At 42.3% G+C, this 13,459-nt stretch overlaps 1 protein-coding gene across 5 annotated transcripts in view; it reads left to right on the top strand.

Annotated features, from left to right (window-relative positions):
* Positions 1–736: 736 nt before the first annotated feature.
* GRIA2 (glutamate ionotropic receptor AMPA type subunit 2) overlaps positions 737–13,459 on the top strand; it is a 92,669-nt gene continuing 79,946 nt past the window's right edge. For 4 of the 5 annotated variants that reach the window (XR_004750837.1, XM_035326111.1, XM_035326115.1 and 1 more), the window contains exons 1-2: positions 912–1,135; positions 1,294–1,434. Coding sequence is in view for 4 of the 5 variants with exons in the window: in XM_035326111.1 (XP_035182002.1) it covers positions 1,048–1,135; positions 1,294–1,434 (229 nt within the window). In the remaining variant the exon portion in view is untranslated. Of the gene's footprint in view, positions 1,136–1,293; positions 1,435–13,459 lie in introns of all 5 variants that reach the window. The other variant, XM_035326113.1, reaches the window with a different exon arrangement.

The raw sequence follows: 13,459 nt of genomic DNA, 5'->3' as shown, positions 1-13,459 counted from the left end.
TTGGTATCTGAGTGTCTGGAGCTGTGAGACCTTGCTTTGTCTCTGAAAGGGATGATTTATTATTATTATTATTAATAATAATAATAATAATGCAATGCAAGATCAGCATGCTTTCCTACATGAATATTCCTCCTCCGTTACTAAATTCATTTTTTAAAAAATATACCAGCAAATAGTCAGTTAATGGCAAATCTAACGCCACAGCCACAGTGTTGCCAGCCTGCTTGTCCTTCTCCAGGATGTGTGTGTGTCCGTGTGTCCGTGCGTATGCGGTGCATGCTGGCACAGACTGTGTGCCAGGCTGCACAGGGCTACATTTAGCTTGCCCTAAGTACTGCGCCCAGCCAACATAGCCGGGACCCACCTTGAGAAACAACCCCCCCGATACACGGGTCTCCTGGGCAGCCTTACACCTCCCGAACTTTTCTGTTCCAGCAGCCGAAGGACGTGCTGCACCTGGGAGGCGGCCGCGTCGCCGTGAAGCCCAGCGACACGCGCACGAAGGGACAAAGCACCCCCACGAATAAAAAGCAGCATTTTGGGTTAAATATATATACATTCATCCTCCCGCGGCCGGATCGGGACGGATCGCCCCCGCTTCTCCTCCTCTTCCTTTTCCTCCTCCTCCTCCTCCTCCTCCTCCCCCCGCCCCTCCCGGCGCTATCCGCGGTGCTGGATTCTGCCGGCGCGGGAGCGCGGAGGCGAAGAGGAGCGTGCCCGCGCGCGCGCGTTCCCGCGGGGCTCCTTGCTCGCGCCGGCGCGCGCGCGCGAGGGCAGGGCCGGTCCGGGCGCGCTCCCCCTCCCCTCTTCCCCCCCCCCCCCCCCCCCCCCCCCCCGCCTTATTTCCGGAGCCGGGACCAGCAGCGGAGCGGCGGCGGCTGCTCGGGCACCGGCTTCATCCCGCTCCTGCCCCCGGGGCTGGCTCCCCGCCTCGGAGCTCGGCTGCCCACCCAGGAGGAGCGCTGCTCCGAGGACGAGGAAGGAAGAGGGAGAGAAGGAAGAAAGGGCTTTTTCCGTGGCTTCGTGGATGCTCTACTTTTCCTGGAAATGCAAAAGATTATGCATATTTCTGTCTTCCTGGCGCCTGTGGTTTGGGGACTGATCTGGGGGGTGGATTCTAACAGCATCCAGATCGGTAGGTGCCCGGCTCTCCTCCTGCCGGCCGTGCCCCGCTCCGGCCCTTCGCCGCCCCCCGACCCCCGGCTCGGGGGGAGCCCCGCGGGGGTCGCGGTGCCGGCGCTGCCCTTGCCTAGCCGGGCTGACCGAGGCGTGTGTGCATGTGTTTCCCTGCAGGGGGGCTGTTCCCGAGGGGCGCCGACCAGGAGTACAGTGCGTTTCGGGTAGGCATGGTTCAGTTTTCCACCTCGGAGTTCAGGCTCACGCCGCACATCGACAACCTGGAGGTCGCCAACAGCTTCGCCGTCACCAACGCCTGTGAGTACCGGGGGGCGAGGGGCAGCCACCGGGAAAGTGTGGGGGCCCCGGGGGATGGATGGATGGAAGGAAGGAGGGAGGGAGGGAGGGAGGGAGGGAGGGAGGCAGGAGCCTTAAAATGGTTCCCGCCGCCCCCGCCCGGCTGCTCGCCGAGCCGAGCCGGGGCTGCCGGGCCGGGCGGACCCGCATCCCGCCGGGCAGCCGCGGTGCGCCGTCAGCCATTTTCCTCGGAGCCACTCTCTCCATTGCGCCGCGCCGGGGCCCCGGGGCCGCAGCCCCCGCCGAGCCCCTCGGAGCCCCCTCGGCGGCGGCCGGCGTGGGCGGGCGGCGGGGCCGCGCCCTGGCTCCGCCTCTGGCTCTGCCTCGGCCCGGCCGGGGGCTGCCGGCAGCGGGCAGAGCCGTGAGCGGCAGGCAGCGGCTCACAGAGCGGCCGGGGGTCCCCGCCGCCCTCCCCTGTGCCCCCGTTTCCATCGCGAACCGTCTCCCCCCAGCGGCGCGGTCCCTCTGCTCCTCTTCCCGACCGGTCCCTGTCCATCCCCCCGTCCCTCACAAAGGGTGCTGAATCCAGCCGCTGCTTACCAGCAAGACCGAATTCCCCCGTTCGGCAGCCTTTTTTTTTTTTTTTCCTTTCCTTTTTTTTTTTTTTTTTTTTTTTTCTCTCTCCACTTTTTTTACCCCCAAATTCAACCACGTTATGATAGGCGAGGCGGTGTTGAAGAGGGGTTTCTGGGCACAGACTCTGGGGTAGGTGGTGCAAGAGGGCAACCTAAGGAGCTTTCAGCAGCATGGATGAGGGGTAGCACACAACTGAAGGGATAAGGGAGGTGATGTGCTCCTTAATACCTTCCTCATCCTCATGCATGCTGCTGAAAGCTCAGGAAAGGCTCAAGTCAGAAAAGGTCGGAGTGTGTAACCAGCCTCACTGAGGCTGCTCTGGTAATCGCTGCGAGCTGTAGAGGAACGCTTCCATCCCCAGCTAAAGAGGGTTTCCAGCAACCAGAACGACACGCAGCTGAATCTGCTGTATGCGTTATTGGGTCCATCGGTGAAGTAGGGTATTGTGTAGTGGTCTGCGTGGCATTCTGCAAAAATCTGATGGTCTTCTGTGCTTCTCAATTCTCTGTAGTGAGCAAAATCCTGAAAATCTTTTGTTTAAAACAGATTTATTTTCCACTGGTACTAGAGATGAGTATGTCTTGACATGACCATGTCATATATGTGTCAAAGACCATGTCTTTGAAAAGGTTGAGCAATTGCATTTTCTCCAGCCCCAGCAAGTTTTGCACGTGCGTGTGTATGTGCGTGCAGAACTCCTGCAATATGCAGGTGACCCGTGTAGGCTGTAGTCTGCAGTGATGTACTTCCAGCAGAAGGGAATCTTCTGCCCACGTTTTGGGTTTCCCTTTGAACGTTGTCCAAGGCTTCCATTGTCAAGCCGTTCTGAGAGCACCAAATTAAAACATGAACTGGTACTCACTTTTTAGCCACCTCAGTTGCTACTGGTGGTTTAGTGAAGTTATCTTGTCAGTTGGTTTTAATTAACTAGTGAGCTATATGCCAAAAATATGTCTAGTATTTCCTTGAATGCCTTCCAAGAAAGGTGTGGCTGGAGGAAAAGGAATTCTGAAAACAAGATGCAAAATTCAGTGGCTGGTAAATTTGCAGAGGCCTGCATGCACAACTGGTTAAGGAGGATCCATTTTCTTTATCCTCTTTTTCTACTTTTGGATTCATTGTTATTTGAAATACTGAAAAATCTGCAGGTGGTTATTTCAGAGTAGTGTATGAAGAACCTGTGTCCAAAACCAGCATGACCGACAGTTAAGCAATGTAAAAGAAGGTCACAGAAATGTGGGGTAACATGGAGCTGAAAATGCTTCAGTGTTTGTCCAGGTATTTCACTCCAGCAAGAGGCTTTCCTTGAGCGGTGACAGGCTTACACTGTAACAGCAGTAAAGACATAAAGACCTCTTTCTGCCTTAAGAACAACAACCACATTTTGTAAAATCGCCAAGTGGAACGCTTCCACCGTGGTGTACCCACGGGGCAGCAGGTCTGCAGGAGGCCGTCACGGCTCTTGGCAGGACGAGCTTCCATCCTGACAGGAAAGCTGGGGCACGCGGTTCCCTCTGCTTCAAAAAATAGGTGAGGAAGAAGAAAGAAGCTGTGGGACTATCTCAAGGAAACTTCAGCCTTATCATCTGCACATGGCTCTGAGCTTATTCATGGAGCGAGGAGTCTTTTGATGAACAAGTTGTATTGCTGGTACTGTTTTTAAATTAGGTTCCTAAACGTGCAGGAGGGAGGGTGGCTGTGCTCATGTACTGCTGAAGGTTTTGAATTGGTGTGTGGCTGCTCAGTCACTTAAAGGTATCAGCAGATGGGTACAGCACAGGAGGGGTGGACTCCCTGTTTCATAGTGCTGCAGTGGGTAGGTTGCCTTCCCTCACCCAACATATTTGTAACAAGCAGTCATTTTAGGCTGTTGTACTGTCGCAAGTCCTGGGTAAAGCTGTGCTGACAGGTCATCAGGAGTAGCTGTTGGAATCTAATAGCAGTTTGCCACCTCACAGGGCGATGCCACTAGGAGGCTTTGTGGTTTTGATGGAGAGACAGTGCTTTCTGCAGCCTGATGGCACAATTAAGAGAAATGTTCACTGCTCTAATTGCATCCTTCGAGAGAAATGGGCTAGACTTGGCCCTCTTTGTGAGTTCTTGATGATTCAGAGGATTACAATGTCGGCACATGTAAAGGCACATGTTAACAAAGCAGATCACTGTAACAGAGCCTCCTTGGCCTTTAAAGGCTGGGGCAAAGGTACAGCAAGCATTGCAGTTAATTCACAGGGTAGAATTGGAAGGTATCCAGAAATTGGACTTTATTGTCCTTCAGCAAAGTGTAATTGAGTCTAGTCTAATTGGAAAAGTGCTGACCGTAAGTAGCATTGGATTTTTTAAAATTCTTAATTCTGTCAAAAGAAGAAAAGAAATTAGTGAGGACGAAATCCTTTCGTCTTATGTCCACCAACCAGACGAGAGATAGTTGTGTTATGTACTCATATGTCTTTACGTTGAAAGGATACTGGAGTCCTAAAGAGAGATTTCCTGTGGAGTGCTATAAAACCTCCATAACTCTAACAAGTTTTTCACATAGTACTTTCAGTATAGTTGTAATATGTGAATGATCTTAGATGTTTAATTCTGCTGGCTCAAGAGCCAGTGTTGAGCTTTTCTGTCTTAAATCAAGTCTTACAGCTCTGCAGGGATCACTGCACCATGACATTATGACAAGAGGATGCTGATTCATGCATAAACCTTAGATCCTTTCATTATATCTACAACCAGCAGCTTTGAAAACCTATGAATATCTAGCATGTTGCAACTTGTGAGTCACAATAAAGGTTTTACCAGCCATTTTGGAATATAATGCTGTAGATGGCATCCTTAAAGGAATAGCATGCAGCATACTCCTAGGAAAATAATTAAAGAATAACTCAAAAATCATAGTGGTAGTGATGGTACAAATATAGGTGTGTTTATTTGAATTAAAATTGCTATAGACCTTGCACAGACATATTTTATGATGAAAATGATTTGAAGGAAAGGAGGAATTTTAATAAATACTTATGTTTAAGTTCAATTATATTCCTAGTCTGTCCCATTTCTTTTTCATGATGAAACATTTCTCAGGCTCAGTGAGCACTCCTGAAATAGTTTCTGTACTCCCCTGTAATTAAAATGGACAAGATGAAATGGGTTTTCTTAATAGAACGATATGTTTTACCCAGGTTGTAGCCTAAAATAGGAACTCTTGTGCTTTTGCTGCTCTCAAAACATCTCTCCCCTTGAAATCAAGCTCTGTAGCAAGCCTTAAACATTCCTCTTCTCCTGAGAGTTATACCTAAAGAAACCTGGGGTGTTTATTTTCTGCCAGTGCTATTCCTGCTGTGCCTCTTTGCTCCTGGCTCGCAGAGAATTTTCACACAGATGTGGTCCAGAATGTGGGCAGATACAATTGTGACAGCGTTGGCTTGGCTACTTGACTTTTCAGATTTTTATTACGTGATTATTGCATTAATATTGTTCATATATCTGAAATAAAAAATTACCATGCACTTTTGAACATACTATGAATTTATATTTTAATCTTTATAAACCTTGAAGTGAATTTTTTAATAGCAGTTTGTGAGTAGCATATCAATCAAGCCTTAAATATTCCAGTCAAACTCTTAAATCAACCAGTACGTTAGCCTTTTCAATATATTCATATGCTTATGTAAGCTTTTATTAATCTTTAATATATGAAAATGTAGGAAGTTTTCTTCATTTATGCTAATAAAAGCTTTAATTTACACTGATTTCAACAGGGCTGTTGATTGTGCATGTAGCTGGGGATATATTTAAGTCTTGGCCATTCAGAGGACTTCTGTACTATCCAGTGTTTGTTACACATCCTAAACCAAGGGCCAATGTATCAAGGAATACTGATACTGCTGATTTCTTTATTTCTTTTATACTTTATCTCTTTTTGTATTTCAAATATTGTTGAGAGTTAAGGCAAATTAAACAGATACCATTCTTTTTTAATAGCTGACCATTACTGGGGAAGTGTGTGTGTGTGTGTGTGTGTGTGTGTATATATAGATATATATATATAAGGTAACGTGTTACTTTGAAAATACATTAAACAGGCAAAGCTATTCTATGACTGTTACATTAAAAAAATAAGATAATTGGTAAAATTAATTATGAAGTACCTTCTGTGAAAGCATGCTTAAATTGTTAAAAAATAAAAATAAAAGTTTTAGGAAAAGGTCATTTAAAATTAATAATTCTCAAATATGTGTTGGTTGTACTAATTTTTAGGAGACTAAAAGGAATAAATAACCCACAATAAACATAAATGTATGTGTGCATATATGTATGTCTGTGCATATGTGTATGCATAAATGTAAATTAGTACATAATTTTATATGTATAATGAGAAATAGTTCATTTTGGATGTCACATAAAGAAAAAGCAGGACATTGGTTAAGCCCTACAATCCATTTTCTGAAGAGGATTATCTCGGAGCTCTTACTAGTAAGATAACTTATCATTTCAAGTCAGCATTCTCACCCCTGTAAGTGAATTGAGTGCATGAATTACTAATATTTTATACTGAAGTATCATGCCTATATTCTGGAACCAACCTACAGCTGAAGCCAAGGAACGTCAGGTCTGGCTGAAAACAACTCTGAAAAGTTGTTATTTTAAAGGTTATTATAAATACCTGAATATGTATTCTTTTCAGTTGTATATATCAGACTATATGTCTATGTGTAAATGGCCTTCTCATATAACAATTGACTGGAACATTCATTTCTGAAATGACCAGGATTTTTTCCATATTCTTGTAACTGTTCATTGTATTTACGAGAACATGAACACAGTGGCATCTGCTTTTAGAAGACTACAGATGAGGGATTAATTCCTTCTGTACTACAGATTTCTGAAGAGGTACAGGGTAAAAGTCTGCAGGTTTTTATAAGAAATATGTAGGCTTGTATAGCTTTGTTATTTGTATTGAAACATTAACATTTTCCTTTAAGTTCACGGAAAAATCTGCCTTGACTGCAGGTACATATGAGATGTAACCTTACTAAAACTGAAAAAGGGCTTTGAATTAGATAACTAACATCTTCCAATATTGAATTCCTTATGGATAAACAAGAAGGAGTTAGGAAAAAGCATCAGAGCAACATATAGAATGCGTATTTTAAAAGAGCTAAACAAGAAGTAAAAGCAGACTTTAAATAAGGACATGTTGAGCAAATTCATGTTGTTATCTCCAAAAAACAATAACTGCGCTCAAGAACTGTTTGTTTTTAATGGGATTACTGGGTGGTATAGATGTCTTTAATTCTGTACAGTTGATTTTTTATTTATTTTTATTTTTTTTCATTGTTTTGAGAAACGTTCTCAAATCAGGCAGTTTATGGAAAGATTACTTTTTTTTCCCCTAAAGTTTCTAGTTGAGAGATGAATATGAATTTTGTTCTGAATCTGATTTCATTTACGAATACTTAATATGCTTAGCTATTGCTAGTTATTTCATGAGACACTTCAAAATTTCACAAGAAATTTGTGTATTGTTCTGCAGTGAGGTGGGGTTCAGCTTTAGCTACTGCTGTCTCCCGACACATTTTCCTAAACCTGACCTTAGAGAAATCAATAGAACCTTTTGAGGGCTTAAATGTTGCATGCAGTTCAACTAAAGGCGGTAGAATCAGGCACAAGAAGTGCTTTATTTCAACTCTAATCTACTCTTTTATTTGATATCAGGGAAGGATATTCAGGTCTGTATTCATTAGCTTAAATCGGCGTGTGATTGCTTTGTGTGCTTGGGGTGCTGGATGTGTAACTGAATTACCAATCACTCGAGCTAGTCCTTGAATGACTTGCTGGGCTTTATTGCACATCAAAACAGTATTTTCATTACTTAACTGCAGAAGGTAAATGGGTTTGCACTTTTCATTGCTGAAAAAGAAACCGAGTAGTTTGCTGTTTGTGATTTAGAATGGCCACCTTTTTTTTACCTATGATATTTTTGATGAACGAGAGCAAGACAAAATTGTGTAAAATATTCATCTTGGCCCTGACTCATCAGTGCATCCTCCCACAACTGGTACAAGGGTTTCAAAGCTCAGACAGTGGCTGGTTGTGTAGAATGCTCAAACATGAGCACATGCTTGCTATGCTATCCTGCCTGTTCAGCTAATCTCGACTTCAGGTACTTAATGTTGCATTTGTTTTGATGCTGCATTGTTTCAGGCTGCTGTGGTTAAGGCTGCCATACCGCTGTAATTTGTTCTCAGTGTGAATGTGTTCCTTTACAGGTGCAAAAACACCATTTGGAGTGGAAAAGATGCCTGTGCTTGTTGCATATACTGTGAACTGATTTTCTTTTACACACTTTGAAAATTGCAAGTAACAGAATAACATAAGCGCTCAGTGTGATAGGTAATTGAAACAGCAACCTGATAGGTAACGTGGAGATTTTCTTGTCATTCTTACTGAGAAGACTGCTTTCAGAGGTCATGTCAGCAACAGTGCCAGAGAGCTCAACAGAATGGTTTTGCAACTACCCTGCAGCCTGCTGAAAGGGTTTTTGTCTTTTTTTTTTTTTTTTTAATATTATTTTTCTTTTGCTTTCTGCCTCTTACAAATGGCAAAACTTGGTAGTTACAGGACTCTTGTTTACATCCATAACAGGAAGAGGCTAATGTCATTTACCATCCCATGTAGTGTGGATCTAAAATAGTTGAATGTCTTGCATTCCCTTGTGTATGGGTGAACTATCTCAGAATGTCTACAAAAATATGCTAATAAAACAATGTATGCCTCTGAGCAAGTTGGAGCATTTTTTGATAATACCATAAATCTTAGAAATTTGGGATGCGGAGGGTCTGTTTGCTGAGAATGTTCCTCCCAGATACTAGATGTCAGTTGTTTCTGACAAAACATCTTCCAAGCCAAAATGTTTTTTTTTTTTTTTTTTTTTTTTTTTTTTTTTTTTCCCTCATATGACTGTATCAAATTCTGAAGCACTGTAAGAGCACATCCTCAAAGGGGTTCTTGGCACAGATGTGGGAACCCGCGTGATTGTGCCTTGTGCGGGCATGGTGACACCAGGGAGTTCATTCCAGCTGTAATACTTGAAAAGCAGGGTAAACAATTTTCATGGCTAGTGTACACCAGACTGATACTTACATAAGCTACAGCAGTGTTACTTGTAGCAAAAGCTGGATTGATCCACACCAGAACTACAGTGAGTGGTTAGGAGAATCATCCAGGGTTTAACCCTTTTCCTTCATACCTGCCCACGTCAGGCAGAGGATCTGAATTTAACCCTTTACCTTTCACATCTTGGTTGAACACCCTGAGTCCTGGGCCATTTTTGTTTTGACGTCCATCTTCGTCTCTGTCACTCTTTGTCCTTTTTTCCTATTAATTTTTTTTTTTGGTGTGTGTGTGTGTGGGAAATCTCAGACATCTTACTTTTGTCCTGATACAGGAAGGAAGGAGAAGTAACTCCTGGGTTTTGAGAACAAAAAGACAATTCCTTCTCTCTGTTGTTGTTATGATCAAGCACAGAGGAAAATAAAACCATTAGGAAAACTCTATCAGTTTAAATAATTGCTCAATCAACAAATGTTGATTGGCTAGATTTATACACGGCTTAAAACTTTTGAAGCCATTTTGAATAAACACAAGGAAATATTGAACATGGTTATAAATTCTTTACATTTAAAGACTAGATAGATTTGAGGGCTCAGGAAATAAATGAGAAGTCACTGTATATAATAAATTGCAGTATAAATTTATAATTGTACTCACAGCCTTACATCTGCCAGGTTTTCAGGTGCTTTCATTTGGTGAGATTGAATCATGGTGAAATTCTGGAAAGTCTATCTGAAAAGTCATTCAGTCCTTTTGCAGAATAATTAGATTAGTTCAGCAAACCTTACCAATAGTTTGGGAATCCAGAGTGATGAGGCCAGGCTATTTTTCTTAGTCATATAAATGGTCAAGCTTCTGCTGATGGTAGGAGCAAAACCAAATCCAAATTCATATGATGTATGAGGGTGGAAGATGACTTAGGGAAAGAGGGGAGGGATTAAGCACTTCCAGAAATGTGCTGAAATATTTGAGCATCAATTGGATATGCAGAATATTTTTCAAACTTTATGGTACATGCTCTTGTATGTGGGTTTTGTTGTCTGTTTATTTTAAAGCAGTGCAAGCATTTCTTAAGAGCTTTGTCAAGATTCATTATGGAAATCAGAAAATTTATTGAACTTTTCGATCGTCTTTTCCATCTCAATTCATTATAAATTTGCAAATGCTACTGTTAGCTAAAAGGCTAAGGTTTGGTCTCTGTGTAGGTAAAGAGGAAAAACATAAGTTTGCTCCCCCCTTTTTTTTTGACTGGATTTGATCATAGATGTTATTCTTTGGTAATATCTTTGCATAAATTTGCATATTTTTTCTTATATGCTTTTTTATTTGTAGGAGAATGAGTTTTGGCTTGACTTCATAGAACTTGGTAATGAACTTCCACTATAGAAGTAAGCAAGCATCTGTGTGCTTCAAACGCTGTTTTTTTAGCAAGTGGAGCACTTGATGTTTGTTTGAGCTTATCTCTTTACATCTGTTTCAATATGATAAAAAGAATATATGCCTCAATTTCTGGTGAAGGCATTTTAAATTCACTTGCAATTAATGCATGTTAAGACCCAGTTTGTGATGCTTGCTCTATCCTGGGTGACCTCAAGCTCTAGAATTGTCCCCTCTAAGTCCAATATTGCATCTGGCAAGCTACGGGGATGCCTCAGATCCATCAGTGTCCAAAATAGCACTCGGTACCTACACATAGTAATCTGAACCATCTCATCAGTCTTGTGAGAAAAGACTATGTCTGTAGAGACCCAAACAACTTTTAGGAACTTTGACATTTTTGTAGACTGTTTCGTAGACTGTATTTCATTGATACATGACTTCTAGGGATGTGTATGTTGCACCATTTACAAGCCACTTTCCAAAGTGCGTCTCAACTGCCTTAAAATCTGGTTGTATTAGGGGAAAAAAAAATCCAAAAACTTGTTTTGTTTCTCTCTTCATATAGGTGAAATATTTCAACAGTGCAGACCTAATTCTCAAGGTGTTTTTTTTTCTTGTTCTTCTAGTGCTTCAAGCAGTTCACCAAAAGAAGCGTTGCTACTACTGGGCTGTTAAAAAGACTGTTCAAGTATTTGTGCTATTTAATTTTGACACATTGGCTCCATAGGAAAAAAAAAAAAAGTGCCTTTAAAATCAAATGTCTTATTTCCTAAATGTCACTTGAAGCTTTCTGAGGAAGCTAGCAGTGTTAGTAGGAACACGGTTAACCTAGCCATGTAGGTTGTTTACCAACTGTGTGCTTTGTTCTGTGCACTGCAATTTAAATGTCTTTACTTTTGGTCTAATTCTCTTTTCTTCCTCCTTCACTTTTCCTTCTTTAGGCTTACTTTTCTTTCTTTTGTCCTTGCCAGCCAGCTAAGTATACCAAAAGTACAATGTTCCCTACTCCATCTCATTAGAATTGTCCTCTGCTTTCCAGGTTCCAATTTAAGAACTCTTTGCTCCAGGACTGATTTTATGTAAAATACCAATCAGGTGCGGATATAATGACGATAAATGACGATATTGATGGATATAAAATGTCTTTTTTTTATTATTATTATTTCTTTTGATTATTTTTTTTCTGAACGCTTTCTGTATTAGAACTCGAGAAATCTCACCTTGTTCCAAGGCAGCTCCCTAAATGAGCCTGACAAACCAAAGGAGATACTATAGCCTGACAGAAGGAGAGAGGCGTATCTCACTGCTGCTGCACTGTGGGAGAGTTTTCAGAAAGAAGTTCATGCAGTTCATGTCTGTTCTGTGCATCATTCCAGGCAACATGTTAGGTGTGCATGTTGCAGCTCAGGTTGCTCATAGTATTTCTGGGAATTCTATGTTCTGTGACCCTTGTCAGTTGCTGTGGGTCCTTCCTAGCTCTGGTGATGCTTCTTCACACTTCTTCATGCTTCTTCATTTCTCTTCCGTAAAGGAGGCGGATACGGGCCAGTCCCCAGAGTGACTTGGTAGCAGTGGTGCGTGACACTGCCACGTGTACAGGCCAGGAGTACAGACATGAGTCTTGGAGTCTGAGTCTCTCAAACATGTACAAACATGAGTCTTGGAACTGAACGAGGCTGGAGGCACCTGTGTTACCTGCAGTGAGTGGGGAGAATTAGGTGCCCAGCAGTGAAATCTGCAACAGCTATTGCCTAATGGAAAAGATAATAAATTAGCCTAAAATACAGAAAGTTGCTGTTGAGAAGCTTCAAACTGAAGCTCTCATACTAAAACCGTTCCTTGTCTTGGGTGACTGACTGCAGCTCTGAGATGAAGGAAGTGGCATCAGTGGCCAGAAGCTGCTTACTCAGCTCTTGTGGATTTAAGCTCTCAGCTTGTATAGTGTTCTGCAGATCTTTCACCTTTCTTTTGGAATAGCCCAGTAGTATAGAAGGAAGTGGAAGAGTCCGGGAGCTTGAAGGATGGTGGGAAAGAAGAGCTGATTTTTTTCCTGTTCTTAGTGGGAATACATTTGCAGCCAGGGCAGGAAGGATATTTTGAATGTGTGTAAAGAGAAGCAATCAATTTTGCAATCACCTCACTTTTGCTCATGGCTGTACTAACCTCTAGATCTCCTTTAGAGGGAAGTTTTTCATTTTATTTTGTATTGGTGGACCTGTGATTTTCATCCTGATATTGTAACAGAAAACAATGTCTTTTCACCCCTCTTAGGAGGGATTACAGTGTGTATTTTTTTTTTTTTTGTTTATTTGTTTGCATTTTGAAGTACTTCATTACTATTCTGGAGTTACTGTTGGTATTCAATGCTGAATATTTTAGGCAATAAAAACTAACATTTTCTTTTAAGCTTCACTGGCCATGACCAACATGGTACTTGTTTTCCCAATGGCTCTAGTGGCTGCATTGTTTCTAGATTAAATTCAGGGTAGAGAGTTTAATATGTAGAGTTCTATGTATGTTCAGCTTTGGCTATGTCAATAGATATTTCTTCTCATTTAACCGCTGTGGCAGCTGCATTCATGGACACTTAAGCTAATAGTCACTAGATTTAAAGATCAGGATGCTGTTGACAGAATGTTTTCTATGAAGGATCATCAACTCTCAGTGTGCTCTGTTTCATCCAAAGTATTTGCTGGAGGAGCTGGTCGGAAAATAAGAGGAACTGTTTGTAGGAATGACATTTTTCCTTTTGGCCACCAGATAAAATAGCATTACCTTGTTTATAACTTTGCAATCGTCACGTAGGGAATGTTGTGTTCATAACACGATTCATTGCTATGAAGGAGACAGTAGGTGATACCAATAAAGTACTCAGGTTGTTTCCTCCTGTCTTTTTTTTTTTTTTTTTTTTTTTTTTTAAATT

This window comes from Oxyura jamaicensis, chromosome 4 (assembly GCF_011077185.1).
Source record: "Oxyura jamaicensis isolate SHBP4307 breed ruddy duck chromosome 4, BPBGC_Ojam_1.0, whole genome shotgun sequence".
Lineage (NCBI taxonomy): Eukaryota > Metazoa > Chordata > Aves > Anseriformes > Anatidae > Oxyura > Oxyura jamaicensis.
The sequence above is the reverse complement of the archived record's forward strand: the minus strand, read 5'-3'. Positions and strand labels throughout refer to the sequence as shown.